Source organism: Brettanomyces bruxellensis, chromosome 8 (assembly GCF_011074885.1).
Source record: "Brettanomyces bruxellensis chromosome 8, complete sequence".
Taxonomy (NCBI): Eukaryota; Fungi; Ascomycota; class Pichiomycetes; order Pichiales; family Pichiaceae; genus Brettanomyces; species Brettanomyces bruxellensis.
Window position 1 is genome coordinate 1,437,765 of NC_054689.1, and position 24,569 is coordinate 1,462,333.

The 24,569-nt window shown below is 37.9% G+C and overlaps 14 protein-coding genes across 14 annotated transcripts; 7 read left to right on the top strand and 7 right to left on the bottom strand.

Moving 5' to 3' along the window:
* Positions 1-63: 63 nt before the first annotated feature.
* Positions 64-1,944, bottom strand: BRETT_000832 (uncharacterized protein; the record flags this gene model as incomplete). Its single annotated transcript, XM_041279392.1, has 1 exon — positions 64-1,944. One exon carries the CDS (start codon positions 1,942-1,944, stop codon positions 64-66), a length of 1,881 nt encoding a protein of 626 aa, XP_041137606.1.
* A 372-nt stretch (positions 1,945-2,316) lies between these two features.
* Positions 2,317-3,210, top strand: BRETT_000833 (uncharacterized protein; the record flags this gene model as incomplete). Its single annotated transcript, XM_041279393.1, has 1 exon — positions 2,317-3,210. The coding sequence occupies one exon, from the start codon at positions 2,317-2,319 to the stop codon at positions 3,208-3,210; it is 894 nt and encodes a 297-aa protein (XP_041137607.1).
* A 177-nt stretch (positions 3,211-3,387) lies between these two features.
* On the bottom strand, positions 3,388-5,211 carry BRETT_000834 (uncharacterized protein; the record flags this gene model as incomplete). The annotated part of the gene is made up of 1 exon (XM_041279394.1): positions 3,388-5,211. One exon carries the CDS (start codon positions 5,209-5,211, stop codon positions 3,388-3,390), a length of 1,824 nt encoding a protein of 607 aa, XP_041137608.1.
* A 904-nt stretch (positions 5,212-6,115) lies between these two features.
* Positions 6,116-7,312, top strand: HOG1 (MAPK protein hog1; the record flags this gene model as incomplete). Its single annotated transcript, XM_041279395.1, has 1 exon — positions 6,116-7,312. The coding sequence occupies one exon, from the start codon at positions 6,116-6,118 to the stop codon at positions 7,310-7,312; it is 1,197 nt and encodes a 398-aa protein (XP_041137609.1).
* Positions 7,313-7,866: 554 nt separating this feature from the next.
* On the top strand, positions 7,867-9,039 carry MVD1 (diphosphomevalonate decarboxylase; the record flags this gene model as incomplete). Its single annotated transcript, XM_041279396.1, has 1 exon — positions 7,867-9,039. One exon carries the CDS (start codon positions 7,867-7,869, stop codon positions 9,037-9,039), a length of 1,173 nt encoding a protein of 390 aa, XP_041137610.1.
* Positions 9,040-9,424: 385 nt separating this feature from the next.
* Positions 9,425-10,071, bottom strand: COF1 (cofilin; the record flags this gene model as incomplete). The annotated part of the gene is made up of 3 exons (XM_041279397.1): positions 9,425-9,842; positions 9,916-9,926; positions 10,069-10,071. The coding sequence occupies 3 exons, from the start codon at positions 10,069-10,071 to the stop codon at positions 9,425-9,427; spliced, it is 432 nt and encodes a 143-aa protein (XP_041137611.1).
* A 472-nt stretch (positions 10,072-10,543) lies between these two features.
* BRETT_000838 (uncharacterized protein) lies at positions 10,544-11,155 on the top strand (the record flags this gene model as incomplete). The annotated part of the gene is made up of 1 exon (XM_041279398.1): positions 10,544-11,155. The coding sequence occupies one exon, from the start codon at positions 10,544-10,546 to the stop codon at positions 11,153-11,155; it is 612 nt and encodes a 203-aa protein (XP_041137612.1).
* A 101-nt stretch (positions 11,156-11,256) lies between these two features.
* Positions 11,257-12,525, bottom strand: BRETT_000839 (uncharacterized protein; the record flags this gene model as incomplete). The annotated part of the gene is made up of 1 exon (XM_041279399.1): positions 11,257-12,525. One exon carries the CDS (start codon positions 12,523-12,525, stop codon positions 11,257-11,259), a length of 1,269 nt encoding a protein of 422 aa, XP_041137613.1.
* Positions 12,526-13,717: 1,192 nt separating this feature from the next.
* BRETT_000840 (uncharacterized protein) lies at positions 13,718-14,557 on the top strand (the record flags this gene model as incomplete). The annotated part of the gene is made up of 1 exon (XM_041279400.1): positions 13,718-14,557. One exon carries the CDS (start codon positions 13,718-13,720, stop codon positions 14,555-14,557), a length of 840 nt encoding a protein of 279 aa, XP_041137614.1.
* Positions 14,558-14,978: 421 nt separating this feature from the next.
* Positions 14,979-16,147, bottom strand: BRETT_000841 (uncharacterized protein; the record flags this gene model as incomplete). Its single annotated transcript, XM_041279401.1, has 3 exons — positions 14,979-15,751; positions 15,860-15,899; positions 16,127-16,147. The coding sequence occupies 3 exons, from the start codon at positions 16,145-16,147 to the stop codon at positions 14,979-14,981; spliced, it is 834 nt and encodes a 277-aa protein (XP_041137615.1).
* A 593-nt stretch (positions 16,148-16,740) lies between these two features.
* On the top strand, positions 16,741-18,426 carry HAS1 (ATP-dependent RNA helicase; the record flags this gene model as incomplete). The annotated part of the gene is made up of 1 exon (XM_041279402.1): positions 16,741-18,426. The coding sequence occupies one exon, from the start codon at positions 16,741-16,743 to the stop codon at positions 18,424-18,426; it is 1,686 nt and encodes a 561-aa protein (XP_041137616.1).
* Positions 18,427-18,529: 103 nt separating this feature from the next.
* BRETT_000843 (uncharacterized protein) lies at positions 18,530-20,329 on the bottom strand (the record flags this gene model as incomplete). Its single annotated transcript, XM_041279403.1, has 1 exon — positions 18,530-20,329. One exon carries the CDS (start codon positions 20,327-20,329, stop codon positions 18,530-18,532), a length of 1,800 nt encoding a protein of 599 aa, XP_041137617.1.
* An 870-nt stretch (positions 20,330-21,199) lies between these two features.
* On the bottom strand, positions 21,200-22,237 carry FOL2 (GTP cyclohydrolase I; the record flags this gene model as incomplete). The annotated part of the gene is made up of 1 exon (XM_041279404.1): positions 21,200-22,237. One exon carries the CDS (start codon positions 22,235-22,237, stop codon positions 21,200-21,202), a length of 1,038 nt encoding a protein of 345 aa, XP_041137618.1.
* Positions 22,238-23,048: 811 nt separating this feature from the next.
* On the top strand, positions 23,049-24,557 carry BRETT_000845 (uncharacterized protein; the record flags this gene model as incomplete). Its single annotated transcript, XM_041279405.1, has 1 exon — positions 23,049-24,557. The coding sequence occupies one exon, from the start codon at positions 23,049-23,051 to the stop codon at positions 24,555-24,557; it is 1,509 nt and encodes a 502-aa protein (XP_041137619.1).
* Positions 24,558-24,569: the final 12 nt, after the last annotated feature.

Here is a 24,569-nt window from a genome sequence, read left to right on the forward strand (position 1 = left end):
GTATAATAGAATATAATATATTAACCCTATCGCTATATATTCAGGGGACATTATGCGGCGATGCTAATTGTTCGCAGCTATTGTTTCTTTATAACTATCCAAAAGAGTCCGCTTTTTCCTGTTTATAAGAACAAAAGCCTCCTTGTACTTACCAATGGCTTTTGTTAGTACATCCACCCGTTGAGCTTTTCCATCACATATATCTTTCAACTCAGATTCAAGTTCCTTCCTGAGGAACGGTTTTGTTAACGAAATATTGTCAAAGCCCAACTTATTGAATCCTTCAACAAGGCCATAGCCTAACTCAGTCGGTACTATGACTGCATTCTTCCCTCTACCTCTTCCGCCCTTTTGTGAAATGACGTAATTCCTGGATTTGATCTTCTCTATGTGATCTGCTATTGTGGCATCCGTTCCAATTCCGTTTGCATCCATTAATGCAATTAATTCTGTTTCCGTCAGCTTTGGGGGCGGTGCAGTATGCCCAGTTGTCATTGTGGCTTGATATATTTTAACCTTTTCGTTTGGTTCTACCTCTGGTAACTGGTGACCAGATGACTCCCACTTTGTATAAATGAATACATCCAAAAAGCCTCTTTCCTTAACAACAAGTCCAGACGTACTAAACAATTCACTTCCCCATTGCGCTCGAATAACTGTTCTAAAACCTTTGGCATCGGGTGAACAACATGCCAAAAAACGACGAACAACATACTCATACACCTTCTTCTGTACTGCTGTCAAGCTTGCATTTTCCCCCACAAAAATAATTGGATGAATAGGAGGGTGAGCATCATCACTATGCTTGCCACCTCTCGGCTGGCGAAAAGTCCCCGATTCTAGCAAGTTCTTGGCATACTCACCCCATTTTGGTGCTTGAATCTGCTTCTTAACCAACTCTTGTAAATTCATAGCTTTCGGGAAAGTATCAGTCTCCGTTCTCGGATATGAAATAAACCCTTTGGTATATAATGTCTCCGCTGCTGCAAGTGTATCCTTAGCTGTCAGCTTGAAGAATCTTGCACAATCCTTCTGCATTTCCACCGTAGTTAATGGCAAAGGTGCCCAGTTGCTTGTTGGCTTTGTGGTAATATCTTTTATTGTGGCAAATTCTGGGTCGGCGTTCAAGCATTTCTGATAAATGCATGCCGTTACTAATCTATCAAATAGACAGTTCTTTTCCCAATGCATGGGACATCGTCTCTGCTTCTTCTTTAGAATAAGCGAAATAGACCAAAATGGTTCCTCCTTGAACAGTTTAATTCTTTTATAACGATCGACAACAAAGCCCAATGTCGGAAACTGACACGTACCATAAGAAACCATTGGCGAGTCGCGTCCTAACACTCTTCTGAATAAAGTGGTAAGAAATCTGGTTAGACAAGCACCTGTTCGCAAATCGACCTCCATACGTGTTTTCACGGCGTCAATTGCTCTTTTATCTAATTTAATTGGATGTTTTGCGGCGTAAAGAACGTGCGATCGTTCAAGGTGAGAAAATCGTGCTCTGTACGCATTCTCAAGTGTAATTCGATTGTTTTTTATCTTGGCCTGCTGCACTATCTCCCAACCAATATATTCTCCCTCACGATCGCAATCAGTCCATATCATTAAAGCATCACATCGCTGGGCCTCATTAGTAATATTCTGCGCAATTAATGGATTTCCTATTTCGACTATGGTAGGAGCATCAAACAAGCTTACTGGCTCACAATTTCCCCACGAAAAGTCTTTTGGAAAATCAATATTGCTAACGTGTCCAGCCACTGATGTCATCGTCACATCACAGGAACCTATCCATGGGAAGTTGAATGTGAAATCAAGATTTCTTGCAAACTGACCTTTCCTTCCTTTGATTTCTCTACTTCTCACATTTCCACCACTCAAGGTCCGTGCGACGGAATTTGCAATAGACGGCTTTTCAGCAACACAAAGAACGTGCATTTATGAAACCTGGGAGAGGAGTTTTTCTCTCGGGGTATGCACTTTTGTTCTCAATAAGTGGCGTATACAATCTGATTTCATATATATACTACGCCTTTATCCGAAAGCTGAAAAATGAAAACATCGCGTCGCGAAATGATAAAAACGGAAAAACAAGCCAAACGTGGGTCCCCCGGCTCTCCGGCATCAAGTGCCCCACATTTTTTTTTTTCCAAGAATCGTTGAACCGTTTGGTAATATTTTCTCCTTAGTGGATTTTTTAATCTTTCTTCATCAACTTGACATATTCCAATCCGCATGTTAACCACATTAACGTAGATTTAAAGCCTTTCTTGTCATCATCACAGCAAACGTTTAACTTTGTTACATACTATGAGTAGCAATAGTTGCACAAAGATATTTGAACCTCTAAATTTATGTGCAAAAACCTTGAAGCATATACATTTCAAAGGGTTGTCACAGTATGAACAGGCAAATACAATTCAGGAATACTTGGTGAAGAAGAATATGGCACATAGAGACTATCACATATTAGAAAAGAATCCAAGGATAGTTCAAAATGGCAGGTTGCCAAAAGTTGAGCCACCTGCGATCTACCCCACAGTGTTGAGTTTCGAATTTAAACCTGTCTATACAGGTGGTAAAAGAGAGAAAAAGCATACAGGTTTGAGAGACATTGAAAAAATGGAAGATATAAAACATGTTGAATTTGTACAGACAAACAGGGGTGGTCAAGTCACTTTTCATGGGCCTGGGCAGATAGTGATATATCCAATATTAACGTTATCCAATTTTCATGGACTTACTTCAAGATGCTATATCTCTACGCTAGAAAAGTGTATAATTGGGGTTTTGAGTGGCGATCCTTTCCATTTAACAGCAAAAACAACCGAAAATACAGGTGTGTGGGTGAATTCACGTGAGATATACAATAATGGTACCTCCATCAAAAAGATCTCATCGATAGGTGTGAATGTTAGAAGGTCCGTTACCTGTCATGGCTGTTCCATTAATTGCAGTACCGATCTCTCTTATTTAAATGACCCAAGATTTGTAATGTGCGGACTACCTCAATTTAAGCAAACCTCCATCCTTAATGAACTTGGAACCTTACCCATTGGATTAGACAAGGTTGCAGACTTATTCGTCAAACAGATTGCAAAAAGATTAGGTGTGAGTTCAATTGAGACTTTTAGTCTTTCGGGAGAAGGTCCGATTGAATCACAATTTCCAGCGCTTGATGGTATATGCGAGATGAAAAAATAAGCATGATTCGATACTACAATTCATGGAGAATAGAATATGAACTACAATTTAGGAGAACATTATACATAGTCATGACTGAATTATAAATGAATAGAGAAAAAAATAATGCGGGAAAAATACATATTTATATTAAATGCCTACTCTTAGTTAAATAGAATATGCTGTATCGTGCTGTATTTAAACATCAGCTCTTTTCATATGGATTAGGTCAAATCCTGGCTTGTAATATGCCCAGACAATACCAACAATAAGAGCCAATAAAGATAAAACAAATATTATTCTTCCAACGGATGATTGCGCTTTAGGAGTTATCTTATCGACAACTTTATTGGCATCTTTTTTAGCAAGCAATTTTGTCTTTTCTTCTTGATCATTCAGCTTCTTATGTAGGGTCTCAAGTTCAGCCTGAAGATTAACTATTTGGGTCAAGTGGTGCTGATTCTCTTCTTTCAAAGTGCTTTCTTCTTGTTTCAACAATATCGTATGTTCCTTCTGTGTCTCTAAGCTTTTCTCAAGATCAGATATATCATTTCTGTATTTCCTTTCAGCCTCCCTGTACTCCTCCATCATTCCTTCATTTTCTCTCTTCTCCTTCAACTGCTGTCGTAATTTCTCCTCGATCCTTTGGTAATGCCGAATAATGTTGTCTTTCCATGAGGAATCTTCTTCCAAATATTTGAATTGTCTTCTCAATTTTCCAAGTTCGGACATATCAGTATCACCAAAATTACGTTCCTTCAATGTATTACATTTCTTGTCCGGGAGCGGGTTCAAATTTTGGGAACACAAAAAACTGTAATTTTCCATAAATGAATTCATCTGCTTTAACCTTTGCTGTTGAATATATTCGTTATTAACTGCTATGGCCAGTTTTCTAATAATATCCTGCATACTGCTAGATGGCTTAATATTCAAATCCGATACAAAGGTTGGATTGTTCTCTTTAACATTCGTACCAATTGGGACTTGTTTCTTATTAACTGAATCGCGTTTCATAATGCCACTTGTTGAACTCTCAGGATCATTTTCATCATCTTTGGAAGAATTCCCAAGCAACGCCAGCAACGAGTCGTTTTCTTGCCTTTCATCCACTAGCTCTCCGAATATAAGTGCATCGACAGTGCTGTTAAATAACTGCAACCTCTTTGATGCCAGATCATCTTTCTCTAAAACTCTCTTCACAAAATCTCTGTAATCAAGTAAAGTAACATAATTGAACTCAGAAATGACACATGTAATCTTTTTATGAGCCACCTGACTTTCCAAAGTAGTACCCAAGTCCAGCTTGTCACCAACTTTCAGCTCATAATCCTTATGAGGATCTAACTTCTTGTTATTTATAAAGGTTCCATTTGATGACTTCAAATCTCTAATGTATAGCTTATTATCCCTGACGAAAAGTTCTGCGTGGCTACGCGATAAGACTCGTGAATCAAAGAAGCCATCAGTAATTTTATTAGTTGCCTTTGGCATATTCTGACGGCCAATTTTCAATGAATCAGGAGACTCTGGGACGGCGAGAATTTTTAAATATTCCTCCGGTTTCTCGTAGGAGGCCAATTTCACCACATGCACAAACGTTTTTAAATTTGCGACCTGCTTACATTGTTTATCTTTTGAAATTGATGAGGACAAGGGTTCTGAATGTGAAGATGATTCCGAAACCATCGAGGAAAGCATCTCCTTGTCACCTCCAGTGTCACTATCTTTAGCTGATGCTTTATTCAACTCAAAATTAGTTCCATCTTGTGGGAATCTTTTGATGCTACCTGTCGTATTTTGATTTGTTACATGTGGTGGAGGTGGGGAGTTTAACAGCTCAATTGACGTGCTGTTTATCGGGTTATAGTTAAGTTGAGTCTTTGAAAGTGATCGCTGTCTCCTTGGTTGCATCTCTAATTTATGATTGAGGGATTTTGTGGACAATTCTTGCGAATGATTCGTGGAGAGTATCGAATCGGAAGGAGATTGGGTAGGAAATTGAACAGCAGTGCCCTGCATTGATGTTTGCTGAGTGCTGTTAACTGACATCAGCATTAAGCTGTCAAATAATGGAATGTCAACTTGATCTAACAATTATGATTGACAGGTCTAATATGAAGATGTATCCAAATATATTATTTATTTCCTCTCGATTTGTCAGATCAACAAGAATTCGACGAGAGAAAAAAATTAGACCCTCAGGAAGTGTATTAGCACTTACTACTACTTTGAAAAAAAAAATAAAAGGAACACGAAATCGCCTTGTTTGGTGTAAAGATTCATAAACTAATGATTGCCTATAAAAAAATCACAAGTTTTGGGATGTTGTAGGAAGCAATCAACGATTTATTGAGATTATTTTGTTTGGCTTTCCTTTAAGATTTTATAGAGTACTTTCCAACAAATATAATTTCCTTTTGTTATTTATTCATGTCCAATTGCCGGTATTTCGCACCTTATTTTTTTTATCGTATAAACTAAAAATAATTCAGGAACAAACAAAAAAAATAGATGAGCAGTAAATAATGCAGGATTTTAATGTATCTTTCCCAGTGTGATAGTTTGACGTCATAAATATTCAGGAAATATGAATTCTGAATAAATTTCGATTGTAAGCAAAAAACTGTAATATATGCAGTCATGTTTAGCCGATTTAATGATCAATTATCCCTGCTTAAGCTTTATTTTCATTTTTTTGCTCCTGTTCATTTTCTTCGTTTTTTTCTCTGCATCTCTCTTTTTTCCCCGTTCAGCTTTTATTTCAACAACCTCTTTCGTCAGGTACACTGCCCTGCCCAGCTAGACAAAGATTAGTAATTTTGAATTTGCCGGTGTATTATCCTATTAGCAAATCATCAGCATATATATTAGCATTTTCGACGAAACAAATCTCCTTAGGTAGCTGCTAAAGAAATTACAATAGATGGCATCTCAAGACTTTGTGCGGACCGAGATTTTCGGTACGGTCTTCGAGACTACACCAAGGTATACAGATTTGACACCTATAGGAATGGGTGCTTTTGGCCTTGTTTGTTCAGCCAAGGACAACCTTACAGGACAAAATGTTGCAATCAAAAAAGTTATGAAACCATTCTCGACTGCTGTGCTAGCCAAGAGAACATACAGAGAGCTCAAACTATTAAATCACCTCAGGCATGAAAATTTGATTTCTTTAGAGGACATCTTTCTAAGTCCATTGGAAGACATATATTTTGTTACAGATTTACAAGGTACCGACTTGCATAGATTGTTGGCATCTCGTCCTTTGGAAAAACAGTTCATTCAATACTTCTTGTACCAAATTCTTAGGGGTCTCAAGTATGTTCATTCTGCGGGTGTCATTCATAGAGATTTAAAGCCAAGCAATATCTTGATCAATGAAAACTGTGATTTGAAGATTTGTGATTTTGGTCTTGCAAGAATCCAGGACCCGCAAATGACTGGATACGTCTCTACAAGATACTACAGGGCACCAGAAATCATGCTTACATGGCAAAAATACGACACCGAGGTGGATATATGGTCTGCTGGGTGTATCTTTGCCGAGATGATCGAAGGCAAACCTTTGTTTCCTGGTAAAGATCACGTGGACCAGTTTAGTATAATTACAAAACTTCTTGGTTCTCCGCCACCTGATGTTATCGATACAATATGTTCTGAGAACACGTTACGTTTTGTTAAATCCCTTCCTCATAGAGATCCAGTCCCATTTAGTGAGAGATTTAAGGGCGTCGATCCCGATGCAATTGATCTCTTATCGAAAATGTTGGTTTTTGACCCTAAAAAAAGAATAACTGCCGCAGAAGCCTTGGAACATAAATACTTGACTCCATATCACGATCCAACAGATGAACCAATAGCCGAGGAAAGATTTGATTGGTCTTTTAACGATGCAGACCTTCCGGTGGAGACCTGGAAAATCATGATGTACAGTGAAATTTTAGATTTTCATGAAATTGAAGGTGCCGAGGCCATGCATAACGATAATCTGGTACAAGGACAATACGAATCGGATATCATACAACAGCAGCATTTACAACAGAGACTTGAGCAACAGCAGCAACAGCAGCAACAACAACAACAACAAGGGCAAGAAAGAGTTGGCGAAAAATCGTCTTAGGACTTTGAATGATATATAATTTATTATCCTTACTCCGCAAATTGTTTATTATAATATGCCGTCCCTGCTTGTTATGTTTATGCTTTTACTTTTTTTTGTGAGCTGTACACTCTACTGTCCGTTTGTTCTATTTTCATCATTGCCACACGTTCTGGTATTGGCAAAGTCTGTCACGTCATCATTTCATCATGTTCACTCGAAATAAGAATTCTTTCCTTTATCCCACTTTATAGTCCTTCCTTTTACAGTAAAAAGCTTTCATGATATTTTGGCCCTTTGATTAAGCGCAGACATATCTGTATTTAATAATATTGAGGTGGTACTAAATACAGTCAGTAAGAACTTCGATGTTGCCAGAATTTATCACCGAGTTTCTCTGCCTCGCTTCCATTTCCTACTTTTTCTATTATCGCACGGGTAAAAAAAAATTGTAAAATAAGTAGTATAAATAGGATCGGCCCTTTTCATGCATGCATTTTTTTCCTTTCTGATGACAGGTTAGTTACGTTCTCTTTTTATAGCAACTATAAGTATAGCGATCGTGTTCAAGCAATATGGCCAACAAACATGTTACTGTGACAGCTCCTGTCAATATTGCCACCCTCAAATACTGGGGCAAAAGGGACCGTTTCCTCAACCTCCCTACTAATTCTTCGATTAGTGTGACCCTTTCCCAAGATGACCTTAAAACAACAACTTCTGTCTGCTACTCCAAAAACTTTGAATCCGATGCACTATATTTAAATGGAAATGAGGAGTCACTTTCCTCGCCAAGGCAGCAGAGTTGCCTCAAGCTGTTGCGTAAGTGCAGAATTGAAAAAGAAGAGCAAGATCCTTCTCTCGACAAAATAGCGTCTCTACCTTTGCACATTGTTAGTGTTAACAATTTCCCAACAGCAGCTGGTTTGGCATCCTCTGCTGCAGGTTATGCAGCTATGGTGTACTCCATTGCCAAGCTTTACCAGTTGGACTTGGACCGGTCAGAGTTAAGCAAAATTGCACGTCAAGGATCAGGTTCAGCTTGTAGATCTCTATATGGTGGTTTTGTCGCTTGGGAAATGGGATCCCTTAATAACGGATCGGACTCCAAGGCCGTGCAAATTGCACCTAGAGCACATTGGCCAGGAATTAGAGCAGCTATTTTGGTTGTTTCTGCTGCAAAGAAGGAAGTTCCATCAACTGGAGGAATGCAGCTGACCGTCAAGACATCAGATTTGTTTGACTATCGTGTGAAACAGGTTGTTCCAGCTAGATACGAAGAGATGAAAAAGGCCATTCTTGCAAGGGACTTTGGTGTCTTTGCTGAGTTGACCATGAAGGACTCAAATTCGTTCCATGCTGTTTGTTTGGATTCGTATCCACCTATCTTCTACATGAACGATACCTCTAAAAGAATTGTTAAAGTTATTACTACCATCAACGAGGCATATGGTCGTAATGTCGCCGCGTACACTTTTGATGCCGGTCCAAATGCTGTTATTTATTACGAGGAGAAAGATGAAGATATCGTTTTAGGAACGTTGCACGAGTTCTTTGGATCTGTTCCTGGTTGGGCTAAGAAATCTGGTATGAGCTTCAGCGTTCCCCAGAAGTTTCCAATTGAAAAGTTTGACCATGATGTTTTCTCCAAAGGAGTTTCTAGAGTAATTCTAACATCAGTTGGTGAGGGTCCAACTCTGGTGTCTGAGTCGATTCTCAACCCTGACACAGGTCTTCCTAAGCTTTGAATCATTTGTATTTTCCCTTTTTTGTTTTGGCCCAACTTTTTTAACCTTTTAGACACTAGATAACTTGTACACCTTGCCATTTGCTTCTGCTAATAAACAATTTTTGCTATAGTCGAGAATGATACATGTGAGTCTACGCGTTTGTAAAAATATATCAGATCTTTATTTTGTGTCTGGACCAACGAAAATGATATAAGTGTATACCATACAGAGTTGTAAGTAAATCCAAAAATAAAATAAAAAAGCAGAAAGAAAAGCATTAGATAGGAACGGAACAAAACCTAGCTGAAAGCAATATTTGCGATGAGCAGAAAAGCACACCGTTGAAATAATTATAAAAAAAAGACAAATATCCACTAGGCCAGCTACTCACCATTGCAAAAAATTAATGAGATCCGGCACCCCTGCTAACCTTTTCTAGAACACTATCATACGCAACCTCTGAAAAGTCAGTACCTTGAATATCAGAAGAGACCCCATTAAGAGCTCTTCTCAAAGCATCCTTGGAAGATGCATAAACCATCTTAGATCTGATAGATGCAGTATCTGGAGACCATTGGAAAAAGACAATCTTGTTTCTCTTACCTTCACCCTGACCTAGCTCGTACTCAAAGTCGTAAACAGCGTACTTACAGTCGTTCTCTGGAAGTTCCTCCAAAAACTTATCGTAAGATGGATCTGTGGAAGTCTTGTCAACGATAATTTTAGTCTTGTCGTCACTAATCTTGTAGATAATGTACTTGTACTTCTTTCCAAGCTTCAAGTCATTGAAGGCTTCTAGAGCGTCATCTGAAACACCGACTCTGTTTGAATATTTTATGTTAGTAACTAAACTAATATTAAGAGGAAAATTAAAAGACGAAAGAAAAGGCTTACCCTGATCTGGACTTTATAATTAAATAACAAGAAGCTAGTTAGTATTTATTGAATTGCGATCTCTTAAAAGTTAAAGATATAATTGTTCTATCTCTGCATTCATTTTTCTCCAAAACGATAACTTCGGTAGTCCATGATGTTTTAACAACTTACCATTTTGTTAATAATTATTTATATGATGTAGTCAATTGACAGTTGTCGACCTAAGTAAATGTTGGAAAAGGAAAAAAGGTGGGCATTTAGGTTAATAAACGGGGCTAAAATTCATAATTCCTTGCATTCGCTCACTCACTTACTGCAATTATTTACTCTTTTTTTTTCTCACGCACTCCAGCCATATTCTTGGTTTCGGCATATTTTCACCCTTACCTTAGATTATGTGAAATAAAATAAACACCGCTTCTTCCGTTTACGCTAAAATATAAGGGGAAAAAAATTTGTGAACTGTATGCTATGCGTGGCCGTCTGAATCGTGATAGTAATGTAAGGAGGTGGTGTGGCGATAAGGAATGTTTATACTCACTAGTCGAAATTATAATATTTACTCAGACATTATCTCTTCGTTTTAGTTAATTACTCTCTTTTCATTAACTTGACATTTCATTATTATTTAGCTAGTTCTATTTAGATGGATGACTTTGCATTTGAGGCCCTTGATTTTCGATTAAAAATACTCGAATCAAAACTAGATGGTTTGCAAGGAGAAAGCTTTTCAGTTACAATTCGTAGATTACGATCGGATCTCAACAAATTAGGGGAATTGGGACGACTGATTGATAATCTAAAGAATCTGAATGAGTATTTTGATATTCCAGTTGATCCCAATAGTGATCTTCTGAAAGATTTTCCGGACATTAATGAAGACATGAGCATTCAAGATAAAAAATTGGTGATTCTTAGTCAGGGACAACAATTCTCCAAATTTCTTGCCGCAGTTGAACATATCGAATCACTTGTTAATGTGCTGGAGAAGTTTAAAGCAACACATGCTGAAATTTCGCGCGTAAAGTTGGAAATGAACATATCACCCATGAATATATTAGAACAATATGATACTCGTATATATTCGCAATATTGTAAAGGTGTCCAAAAGTGCTTTCATCTACTTGAGCTGGATATTTCAAATACGTATGAACAGAATTTATTTCTTGTGGAGGTGCAAGAAAGACTCAAGAAATTATCCGATAAGCTACCAGAAGACAATTCTCCTGGCAATTCTTCTCCGAACACTACACAGTAACGGGGTTTTCGAGGCTTAATGATTAATGATTAGCATTATAATATATACAGGATAATGGAATAAAGCTTGATAAGTAGAAAAGAGAATCCCATTTTTTTTTTTCAGCAGATAGTTCCACATCCAAGTACACGATTACCTTGATAAAGAACCATGTTTTGTCCGGGAGCGACGCCAAAAACAGGCTTATCGAGTTTGAAAAGCAGTGCATTGTTGTCTTTACCGTCTAATCCTAGAAAGGCAACTTTATAATCCGTCTGTAACGATCGTGTTTGACAATTTAAATCTGGCATTCTGGAAACTTTTTCAATATTTAAACCTTTGTTGATCCAATTCCAGTCTCTTACCTTGATTTCCGTACGTTCAAATGCATGTTTATCTGACTTCTTAGCTATTATTAGTTCATTCTTAGAAATGTTTTTGCCACAAACAAGCCATATTCCCTTGTATTTTGGATCTCCTTGTGGTAAACTGATTCCGCATCGTTGACCAATCGTGGCATGCCACAATCCTTTATGCATACCCCAAATATGACCCTCCCTGTCGACAATATTACCAGGATTTGGTTCAAGATACTCATCCAAAAAATCACTGAATTTCTTTTGCGGTGAGACAAAGCATAACCCTTGAGAATCCGGCTTTTGACTTGTTACAAGCCCGTGATCGTTTGCAATTTTCCTCACCTCTGGCTTTGTATAATGTCCAATCGGTAAAAGAATGCGATCCAACACAGATTCTGGAACCTGAGATAAATAATATGATTGGTCTTTCGGTCGGTAGGCCGCACGGAACATGTGATTTTCCCCCGTTTCAATATGTTTCAGTACCCGACAGTAGTGTCCGGTGACAAGCCACCATTTCTTGTCGTTCTTGATCTTACTTTTATAGTACTTCTCTAAATGTGCGATCATCGCTCCAAATTTCACGTATTTGTTGCATCCAACATCCGGATTTGGTGTAAGCCCACGTTCATACATTTTCAGCATTGGTTCAAACACATCCATCCAGTACTCCTTCTCAAAACTAACTCTTTCACATGGTATTCCCAACTGATTGCAAGTCGCCTGGACCTCATGCCAATCTTTATCAATTGTACAACTGGAATTTTGACCCTTCGAACCATCATCCCGATTACAGCCAGATCCTACATTTCCATCTGCTGATGATGACCAATTAGCCATAAATATTCCTCGCACATTTCTGTATTTCTGTGAGTACATCAGTGCTGCCACTGATGAATCCACTCCGGAAGACATCGAAACAATAATGTCATCATCTGGTCCAGGTTGACACTGTATATATCCCGGGGATGTTGTGAATTTTAAAAGCTTTGCATCTGTAGAAAGAAGTCTTCTTGATACTCGTAGAAACATTCTCTGGTTGTTTCAACTGATGTACTTTTATTGTTCATGTCGGGAAACCCACCTATTGCAACTAGATCAAGAATTTTCAAATTCTAGCTTTGATTTTTTTCAGGTGCGGCAGCACTGCCCAGGAAATCATGCGATTCGATCTACGGGGGGACCAACGACTGCCAAAACTCATTCCGATTTAGCTATTGTATTAGACTGAGTGCTTTATAATTAGACTGATGGAAAAATAAGCATAACTGTATAAAAGGTTATTCTGCTAAAGACAGCAAGTGAAGTTTAATCGTTACTAGCAGTAGCGTAAACAGCGGATTCTAAATTTTCGGGATATCCCATCAAGTAAATATATATCCTCGCAGATCAAATGCTTCATTAAACATTAATTTTTAAATGTGAAGCAAATCGATTATGCTTAAGGATGTATAATTATATGTTTGAATGAGAGCATCATCCACATCTGTGTCTACAGCATATGAAGCAAGGCAATTTTTATAAATGATTTGATCATGTATTATATTGTGGGCATCCTTAATTGTCTGTTGGGCATTAATTTTTAAAAGATGAATTCTTTCCACCAGAAATGATTGCGTGTGGATCTTCGAGTTAGAGAGACCTGCTTTTATTCTATAGGTGTTCTTAAAGTCAAACTTTTGATGACCTGTTCTTTGATCCAACTGTAAAGATAGCAAGTGTACATTACATTAACGACGTGTTAATCATTTCTAGCACTCCATTTAAACACGTTCTCCTTTTTCTAAAGGATTCATTCAAAGTTTTTTATCAATGGTATTCGCTGGAGGTAAAGGAAAACTGGACAGGTTTATATAATAAGAAAAAATGTACATAATAGAATGTGAAATGCAGAAAGAAAATTAGACGACCTTTCCATCTTTATCGCGAAAAATATTTTATATAGCGAATTGTGCCGAACTTTTTTTATCGTCCACCGTAATTTCCCCCCTTTTAAAGCAGCGCATTTTTTCCTTTTACCTTGGCTTCACCTCACCTGCTTCCACTTTTTACGAAATTTTTTTTTCCCGTCAAGCAAATCCAATCTTTTTCACATTTTATATATATCATTGCACATACCCAACAATACTATCTTGTGACCAACAAGTTCGCAGTCCCGCCAAGAAATTACATTTGATAAAAAGGGTATAATCGCTTTATTTTTCATCTTAAATTATTCAACGCAATGTCTTCAACCGCCGCTCCAAAGAAAGCCACTTCTTCTAAGAGTGCTTGCCCAGCATGCACAAGACTTACTGGTACCGATCTTTTAAGCTGGAAAGATCCAATTGCCTCTGCCAAGGTTAGCGGTAGTATCCTCGGTGGTCTATTGGTGTATCGCTACACCGACTTCGTCAGCTGGTTCTTCTATCTTTCTGCAATTGTTCTAGCAGCATCTGCTCTTGCTGAATATGTTGGCAAGGTTGCCACAGGTGAGGGTTTCATTTCTAGATTCAAGCCTGCACAAACCACTCACATTGGCGATTTCTTGGAGGCTCATGCTCAGATCTTCGCCAAAGCATTCAAGGATGCCGAGATCAAATTGCAGAACCTCTTCACCTCAGTCAATATTGAAACTACGTTGAAGGCTGCAATTGTTTCCTACGTTCTATATCAATTGACATCTTTCTTGAGTGTTTGGACAATTGCTTTCACCACCACTGTTTTGGCATTTACTTTGCCTGCCGCTTACGCTTCGAACAAGGAGCTTGTTGACTCTTCAGTGAAGCAGTACTCTGAATTGGCCAAATCGAAGTCTTTGAGTGCATACAAGTCCATTAAGACCCAGGCTGAGCCACATTTGAAGAAGGTTGAGGAGAAGATCGCTCCACTTACAGAATTTATTAAGTCAAAGATCCCTGTTAGAACTGCTGGTTCTACGGTTGAATCTACACCTTCTGTCGAGAAGCCACCAAAGGCTACTGAAATTAAGGAGACTGTTTCATCTGCTGCTGCCGATATCAAGGATACCGTTTCAAAGACCGCTAACAAAGCCGAAGCTGAAAGCGAACCTTTGTTGAATTAAGCTAAATGCCGAGCATGCATTTTTGTCGATTTGTTTGTCTTCTTCATAAGTACCTAAGTACCTACCTATGTAAATCTCTGTGGATCAGATCAGGTGCTTCTTTGCTTATCGCATAAAACTTTCCTCTTTTCTCTTCTCCCATATATTTTTGCCCCTTCCTTTTTTTTTTATTCTGTTCGTCGTTGTTTTCTGGTGAGATTACTATTTAAGTTATCGGCTAGTTTTATCGTCTCCTTTTATTTGTTTGCTGTTTTGTTGTTCTTGTTTATCACTATTGAACTATTACAATAAAAGAAAAGTATCTTCTTTTTCGTCATATATTATGTACGTATGTTCAAAGCTATTATTTTCTCCACACAGAGAAACTAATGTTCAAGTCCAAATTGTTCGCTATTGGTCTTATTATTGTTTACTTCCGATATTACATGATCGTACAGCATCCGCCACTTTCTTTCTCGGATTGTTTTGCATTAGCAGGTCCGTCCCCTGAAGAATTGGCGGCTTTGCTTCCAGTAGCTTTGTTTAATGCTCCCTTTGTTTGATCTGCAATTTCCTCTCCTGTTTCTTGGTATGTTCCATTCTTCTTTTGCTTTTTTAATTCCTTCCTTCTCTCTGAGGCCTCGTGCAACTCTGCATCCCTCTCTTCCTTCGCACTTGGATATAATGTTCCGGCAACACCTGATCCAAGAACTGAGTTGTGCATAATGACCTTCACCAAGCCATGAAAAGCCTCGGTAACATTCTCACCCGTCTTTGCCGATGTTTCAATATATGCAGCATTGAATTTTTTGGCAAGCGACACACCTTCCTCTTTAGATATTTGTCTTTCCTCTTCGAGATCGTTTTTGTTGCCGACGAGCATCAAAGGAACAAAGCTAACCTGTTCACCTTTGACTCGCATAATTTGGTTGTAAAAAGTGCTGATCTCCTCAAAAGAATGTCTATCCACCAAACTGAAAACCAGTAGGAATCCTTCACCAGTTTTCATGTAGAGATCTCTCATAGAAGAATACTCCTCCTGACCAGCGGTATCCAAAATATCAAGAGAGGTCTGAATGCCATTGACTTCACAGTAATGACGGTAGGAGTCTTCAATAGTGGGATCATATTCCGTCGCAAATTCTGATTGGGTCAACCGGATTGTAAGGGCAGATTTACCCACAACTGGAGGACCCACGACCACAAGTCTAAACTCTCTTGACTTCAGTAAAGTAAAGCATCGTTAGTACTAATATTCATAAAAGTTATGAAGGATTGGATATCCGATCGGTAAGAAACTTCTCTATTTTATGTTTTACCCACCGCTTTGATCATTCGTGTACTTACCGCACTCATTATAGTTCTGATATGAACGTTTTTGGAGTCAATAATGTTAAAATGAAATGAGAGATGGTATATATTAAGCAGAAGAGTGAAAAAATTAATAGAGAATGTTAATATAGATAACGAGCAACGTTTATTACTACGGCTCGAATTTTAGCCTCGACTCCCATATAATTTTTTTGGTGAGGAATGAACTAGCGAACTAGGGTTATTTATTGATTGATTGAGTATCCCTATTTCATTTACCGATGATCCGTTTGCCGACATATTTATACCTACAGTAATATTTTAACATTAGTCCTCTATTGTACATGACCAAAAAATAAAGTTTATTGTGTCAAATAAATTGAAATGAATGTATTATTTACTTCAGAAATGGCTTGAATCCTTGTTAGTCCTTATAATTGCATTCCCATCTATTCTGTGGCCTACAATTATGATGTATACAATTTTCAGAAAAATAAAAATTCCTCTCCGAAGTTGAAACATTTGCAGATCGAATATTTCACATTTATTATTATGTCTTTGCTTGATACTTGAAATGTAGAATTTATATCTACACTGTGTTCACCGATTAAACATTGAGCAGGTTAGTAGTTATCATTACTATCAACCAGCAACACCATCCATGAAATCTCTTCTGATTTTGACGGGAAAAGGAAATTGAAAAAAATATATATATAAAATAAAAAAAAATTAAAAAAATAGAGAAAAATTTTTTTCACTTCACATCTATTATATTAGTGCATGTAGATGTGCGCACTCTGCAAACTTAAATCCTTGGATGCTAAACGAACTTGATATTCGGTAAACTGTCTTCTTGTTTGTTTGATATTGGAAGTAATATACTTTATATAATTATGGCAAGAACTGCAGTCAAGAGAAAGTCTAAGGGTGAGTCCCAGAGTACCTCCAAAAAGCCAAAGGTTTCCACTACCAACAATTCAGCAGAGGATTCAGATACTGATAAAGTTGTTGAAAAGATTGATCAGGAGTATTCTGATGTGGAAAAACTTCTAGAGAAAGAGAATAATATAAAAGCAAGCAAAGATACCAAAGATAGTAAGGTTGGCAATGCTGCTGCAGAGGTTAAAAATGAATCTAGTGTCACAAAGCCAGAAAAGCATGATAACGATGCTGTCACAACTGAGAAATTTTCAGATCTAAAGATGTCAGAGCCAACACTGCAAGGTATCAAGGATATGGGTTTTACCACAATGACAGAGGTTCAGTCTAAGACTATTCCGGTGTTACTTACAGGTAAAGATGTTTTAGGTGCCGCCAAGACTGGATCTGGAAAAACTTTGGCCTTCCTAATACCTGCTATTGAATTGTTGTATTCCTTGAAGTTTAAGCCAAGAAATGGAACAGGAGCTATTGTTATTACTCCAACAAGGGAGTTGGCTCTTCAAATATTTGGTGTCGCTCGTGAATTAATGGCACATCATTCGCAGACATTGGGAATTGTCATAGGTGGTGCCAACAGAAGACAGGAGGCTGAAAAATTAGCAAAGGGTGTCAACCTTTTGATTGCAACCCCTGGTAGATTGTTGGATCATTTGCAAAATACTAGAGGTTTCGTGTTCAAGAATTTGAGAACTCTTATTTTTGACGAGGCCGATCGTATCTTGGAAATTGGTTTCGAGGATGAAATCCGACAAATTGTCAAGATTCTCCCAAACGAAGATCGTCAGACTATGCTTTTCTCTGCAACACAGACGACTAAAGTTGAGGACTTGGCTCGTGCTGCTTTGAAAAAAGCTCCTGTGTACATTAATGTGAGTGAAAGAAAAGAAGCCGCTACTGTTTCTGGTCTTGAGCAAGGTTATGTTGTTTGTGAGTCTGACCAGCGTTTTCTGTTATTGTTCTCGTTCCTCAAAAGAAATATGCGCAAAAAGAAGATTATAGTCTTTTTTTCGTCATGTAACTGTGTGAAATACTTTGCAGAGCTTTTGAATTATATTGATATTCCCGCTTTATCGTTGCATGGCAAGCAAAAGCAGCAAAAGCGTACAAACACATTCTTTGAGTTTTGCAATGCAAAGCGTGGCATTTTGCTTTCAACAGATGTGGCTGCAAGAGGTTTAGATATTCCAGACGTTGATTGGATTATTCAGTATGATCCTCCAGATGATCCAAGAGACTATATTCATAGAGTTGGTAGGACTGCTAGAGGTACAAAGGGTAAAGGTAAATCTTTAATGTTTCTTATACCTCAAGAGTTAGGTTTCCTTCGATATTTGAAAGCCGCAAAAGTTCCATTGAATGAATATGAGTTTCCACCAAGTAAGATAGCCAATATACAGTCACAGTTAGAGAAGCTTATCAAGAATAATTATTGGCTTCATCAAGCTGCTAAGGACGGTTATAGAGCATATTTACAAGCATATGCATCTCATCATTTGAAAACTGTGTACAAGGTCGATAAATTGGATCTTGTGAAAGTGGGACGCTCGTTTGGATTTTCTGTGCCACCTAAAGTTAACATCACAATTGGGTCAAGCACATCAAAGCCAAAGTCACACAAGAGAAAGAGATACAATTAAGTAATAAAGTTAAATGTATAATACGATACAGAACAAATAAATATGTATGGGATTAACAGCTAGTTGTCGTAGAACATAACATAAGCTGGCTTAGTTGTAATAGTCAGCTGGCATTTTTCTTTGATGAGGAACCAGTGTCGATGGTGTAAATGTTACGTTCTATTTCTGTGTCAGTACGAATGTGATTGTCCCCATCAGAATTTGCATCCTGATCATCTCCACTTCCATACAACGTTGTTTGGCGTGCAGTTTTGTGTACTGCATCCCATTTCTTGGCATCCTTCACCGGAACCTTAATTATCTTATGGCCCAGTTCTCCATTGATTAACTTGAACGGAATAATACGGTGCTTGTATTTGAATACTCTTGGAAGAATATAAGCCCAAACAATATAATATCCAATACAAAGAGCGAATATTCCAATGGTAGTAAGTGGATACACTGCATAGAAAAACGACACATCGCTTCCAATAAGGGTACCTTCCGGGGGAACGAATGCCATAACTATGACAAATATTGCAAAGAGTACGACGATCACTAAGAGAGCTGTGGGGCAGTGAAATTCAAGGTAGCCCAAGCCTTTTCTTTTTCTCTGTCGTCTTAGTTTGAACAAACCAACCGCCAACAGAACATCAAAGATATAGTTGGAATATGATCCCATATCCACAACAAGATTGTAAGCGTCTCCAGGTGGAGGGGCCAATAAAACGATTAAGTTAACAAGAAAAGTGACGAATATTGGAAACAAAGGAGTTTTGAATGGCTTGATGCTGGTCCATAGCCTTGGATATGGAAGCACTCCTTGACGGCCACATTCCCGAAGAGCCCTAGAGTGAGATATATACACAGTTAAAAGATGTCCAAATGCTGATATTGCAACAAATGATGAGACAGCCTTAACGGCAGCCTCGGTACCGAATATCTTCTCGAAGTAAGTTGCGGCCAATAAATTTCCACTGCTTTTTATTTGTTCAATGTTAGCCACTCCTGCATAATATGCGGTGACACATAAGATGTATAAGATGAATATAAAGAACAACGTTAAAGGAACTAGCCAACTGTACGTCTTGATTGTGTTTTTTGGATGGCTTTCTGCCACAACTCCAAATGCATATGGTGTTCCGCCAAAAGAGAAGATCACCTTGAGAATGGCATTACTAATGGAATTTCCATCCGTTGTTGTTCCCTTCCATGCATCTTTAAAAACTGCTTGAGCTTCAGCTTTCGGTGTTTTTGTGGATCCGGCCAACGTCGCAAAGCCAGAAAATGCTATGAATAGCACAAAGCCTACTTTAATGAATCCAATAACGTTATTTATTCTAATTGCAACCCTGGTGTTGGCAGCGGTAATTACTGCAGCAAGGAATAGTGACAAAACACCAAGTCCACGTAATTCCCAGGCTGTGGCATCATGTCCACTTGCTGAAAAAATATAGGTTGAAAATGCCATAGCGGATGATGTTGCGAACGAAAGACAAATACTCATTGCCGCATAGAGAACTGGTATCAAATATTTTGGTTTAGGATAAGCCTGTTCTAGATAAACAACCTCCGCACCAGATCTATGACGAAAATATGAAGCATATTCAACGTACATAAACACCTGAAAAAGAATCACAAGAAATCCCACCACCCATAAAACATAGGTAGCTCCGATGGACCCCATAGATTTTAAAACCGTTCCCGGTGTAGCAAAGATTCCTGTGCCTAGAACACCTTGAATTATAAGGTAGAATGTTGAGAGTGCAGTGACATTATGTCCTAGAGGCGATTTCTTTTCAATTGGGGCACCCTCCGAATTTTGGTAGCTTTCAATATCAAAGGATTCAGATTCGGTAGAAGATCCTCTTCTTTCTGTTGCATCCCCCTCTTGGTGATTTCTTGAAGTTTCAAAATCTGGCATTGTTTGTGTCTGATTTCTTTTTTTGCTTTAACATTTAGTAGTTATCGTTTTATTTAGAGGATTTTAAATATCCGAATATCTATGGTTATTTATACATCAACTTAACCCGTAACTGTGTAGTACATCTTGTTATTAGGTGATAATTTTTCTGTTTCTAGTAAATGTGGCTTAATTTGGAAAATGACTACTAATAAACTATGGCAGCAGTTAGGATGTTAAGTGAAAGATTTTTCTTTCACTAATTGAAATACAAACTCCTGTAATTTTTCCGTATGTACTTTGTATGTACTTTCATGAATACATCTATAAAAATTTATAACAATACGTTCATGAGCATTAAATTGTGACACCTTTCTAAGTGGCTCGAACAATAATTTTTTATCTTTAACAGCACATATATCTGTGTAACTCCGACCACAAATACTTTCCGTTCAGCCACATTTGCAATGAAAAGTGCAATTTTCTGGTAGTGCATGTTGTACTAATCCTAAATGCAACGGATTTTTGTAGGGTGTGGCATTGATTTTTTTCCCCTTTCTGGAATACTTATTGTCCTAAAAGGCATTGTCCTAAGTTTACATTTTTCTGCAATGTGGCCTACTTCTCCTTAAGATTGTGTTTGAACTGATACCTAATGCGCGGTTGCGTTTGTTATTAGTAAAATTTAAAAGTGTTCGTTGGAATCGATGTTGAAATCGGAGTGGCATTATAGAAACATGTATAATAAAAAGCCAACGGATTAATGTGATGAAAAAAAAGGGCGTCAAGAAGAGAAAGCTAAAATAAAAATAAAAAGCAAAAAAAGATAGAGATGGAACATTCCTAATCTCCATTAAATACCTCTTCTCAACAAAAAATGGCTGTGCGTGGTTAAACAGTGGTCTTTCTATTTAGTAGGGAGAGAAATTCATCTCTAGTTTTCTGTTGTGAGCGGAAGCATCCTAACATACTACTGGTACATGTTAAAGCACCTGTCTTCTGAATTCCTCTGCTAACCATGCACATATGTGTTGCTTCTATGACAACCGCCACCCCTCTAGGATGAAGTATTTGACTCAAAGCTAAGGCAATCTGCTTTGTTAACCTTTCTTGCACTTGAAAACGTCTGGCATACATTTCCGCCAATCTAGCAAGCTTACTTAGCCCAAGCACACGCTTGTTTGGAATGTAACCAATATGAACCTTTCCATAGAAAGGAACAAGGTGATGCTCACACAGAGAGTATATCTGAATATCTTTGACAATAACCATCTCATCGTGATCCTCCTCGAATACAGCTTGGTTAATAACATCTTTGATATTATCCTCATAACCTTTTGTAAAAAAGAGCATTGCCTTTGCGTATCTCTCAGGTGTCCTTATCATACCTTCTCTATTAACATCCTCACCCAACTCGGTAATAATGGTTTTTATGGCACCTTCGATTTTTTTCAATCTTTGTTCGGCTTCCTCTGGTGTACTATCAATACGCTTCCTAGCACCAATTGAAGGCCATGAAAGGCCATCAGCATCTATTGTTGGGTTTAAGGTGTAAGGTGAAGCCGGTCTCGTGTTCAAAGGTGTACTTATAGGGCGATTTTTTTGATCTCTAAGTGGCTTTGGTTGATAGAGCAAATCATGAACGGATGAATGCTGCTCATAAGCAATGTTGTCTGTGTTTTCATCGTTGTAAAAGTTGGAGCAAGATGAATATCTCGATTCAGAACCGTTTCCATTTCCATATGGACTTGGTCTTATAGATCTAGAAAGTGGTGAAGTTGAATGTCTCTGTTGAGTTCCTGAGGTCACATTTGTTGCAGATGCAAAAGAGGATGTGTTATCTTCATGAGAGCTATCATTTGAAATATTGAGCTCGTTTAGATGCTTATCAAGCTCCTTATCGATATGATCTCTATGTGATTTTTCCATAATGACTATATTGGCTCTATTTAGTATTTTTTTGTTTCCAACAAAATAAATTATAGCAAGAAAATTGATCAATATGCCTAAGCTTTCTATAAACAGGGAATTTTCGTTTCTGCTGCGTAATTAACAGGTATAACTGAAGACTTGAACAAACTTTGTGGTACTTGATGGGGAAAGACAGCTTTTTTACTCAGAAATTGATTCTCATTTTTTTGGATTTTTCAGCTCTTACTTACTTCTTCACTTCAATAAGAGAAAAATAAAATGCGACAATCCATCTCCAGCTCTGCTTTTTTTTATGACTCCCATAATTACATTGTTCCCACTCACATTGACTTCTTCTATAATCGGCTTTTCAACAATAAGTTGAATATTCCTGTTTGGATATCACCACAACGAAACGTTGTCGATAAAGTGTTTATTTGATTTAATTATTGCCTTTCATACTATTGAGTACACTGAGACATGATGTATTTATCTATTAGTATAGTATGAAAGCGAAAAGCAACGGTCATACTAGAATAACCGTTTTTTTTTTTTCTCTCTCTTTATCTTGGCCGGTGTTCCTCGCTTTCCTTCTTTTCTTCCCTTAACTTTTTCCTCGGGCCGGGAGTCATTTTCCTCATCGCACAAATATTTATCTCCGTAGAGGCTTCATCGGAAGTTAGAAAGGAAGATTCAAACCGAATTATGATTCTTATTCAAGTGTCAATAAATAATTGCATTTTTATTTAAGCTGAGAAGTATATTCTTTATTTTGGTATGGGTTCAGCAAACAAAATTTGAATTGAATATAGGTGACACTTTTGTGGCAATGAAGGTTGAACAAGCAGTTGGTGAGATAACTAATCATTATGCAGTACTCCCTGTTCTAGGCTTAATACTGTATATCATAGTCGTATCAATAGGAATATTGGGCTTTTTGGAGATATGCCTCAGATTCAACGGCAAAACCAGAAATAAAATCGATGGAAAAATCAAGGATACGGATTTAATCGGCGTGACTATCCTCAGACCTTTAAAAGGAGTTGATCCCGAAATGGAGGTGTGTCTCAGATCGTCTTTCGAGCAGGATTATCCCAAAAATCGTCTTGAAATTATCTTTTGTGTTCAGGACAGTGATGATCCAGCCATACCCATAGTGGATGATCTTATAAGCAAGTTTCCTGATGTTGATGCGAAACTTATGATTGATAAGCCCAGCGAATATGGATCCACAAGTTCGCTGAAAGATAACTATGGACCGAATCCAAAGATCAACAATTTGGCCAAAGGATACAAAGCAGCTAAATTTGATACTCTTTGGGTTATTGATTCCAATGTTTGGGCCAGGCCAGACATCCTAAAAAGGTCGATCTACACTTTAATTAATGATATGCATGATGGAGTTCGTGTTGGGGGGATGAAACGTGTTCAACTTATTAATCATGTTCCACTTGCGGTATCTCTTGATCATAACTCTTTTGGAGCAGACCTTGATGAGATGTTTTTATCTTCATCACATGCAAAGTTTTATGTTTCCTTGAATACCTTATCTATCGCTCCATGTATAAATGGAAAGTCAAATATTTATAGACGATCTGATATCGATGGTGCGGTCAAGTTAATGGGACAAAAGGCTATTGCTCCTAGCAATAATGGATTAAGTGGTGATAATTGCAAGGATGCAAAGTATTATGGTCAGTACCCAGGGCAAGGAATTCGGTATTTTGCTCGGTATATTGGTGAGGATAATATGATAGGCACTGCCCTTTGGACTTATATGGGGGGTAGAGCAGGAATGACTACTGATGTTGTTATACAACCATTGGATGGTTCAAATACGTTAATCGATTATGTGAATAGACGTGTGAGGTGGCTACGTGTTCGAAAATATATGGTGCTTGCAGCAACACTCGTTGAACCGACAACAGAATGCATTATTGCAGGAATAATTGGCACATTGAGCTTGAGTCTGCTAATTTGGGACCAATACTTTAATTTTTCATTTTTTATTTTTCATGTTATGGTCTGGTTCTGCATTGACTATATTCAGTATTATCTTCTTTGTCAATGTGCCATAGTACCTTCGCACTGTGCCAGTGACGTAACACTTCCATATTTTGTGAGGGGTTCTTACCGTTTCAAAGGAAAACTGCCGCTCTTCAATACACCAATAAAAAGCTTTCGATGGTTTGTTACAATCTGGATCATTAGAGAAATACTTGCATTTCCTATCTGGCTAATTGCTATGATGGGATCAGTGATTGACTGGAGGGGACAACCATTTCAAATAAACTCAGACCTAACAGTGGAAAGGCTTTATAGGTCAACTGACAAATAATTTCTATAGACT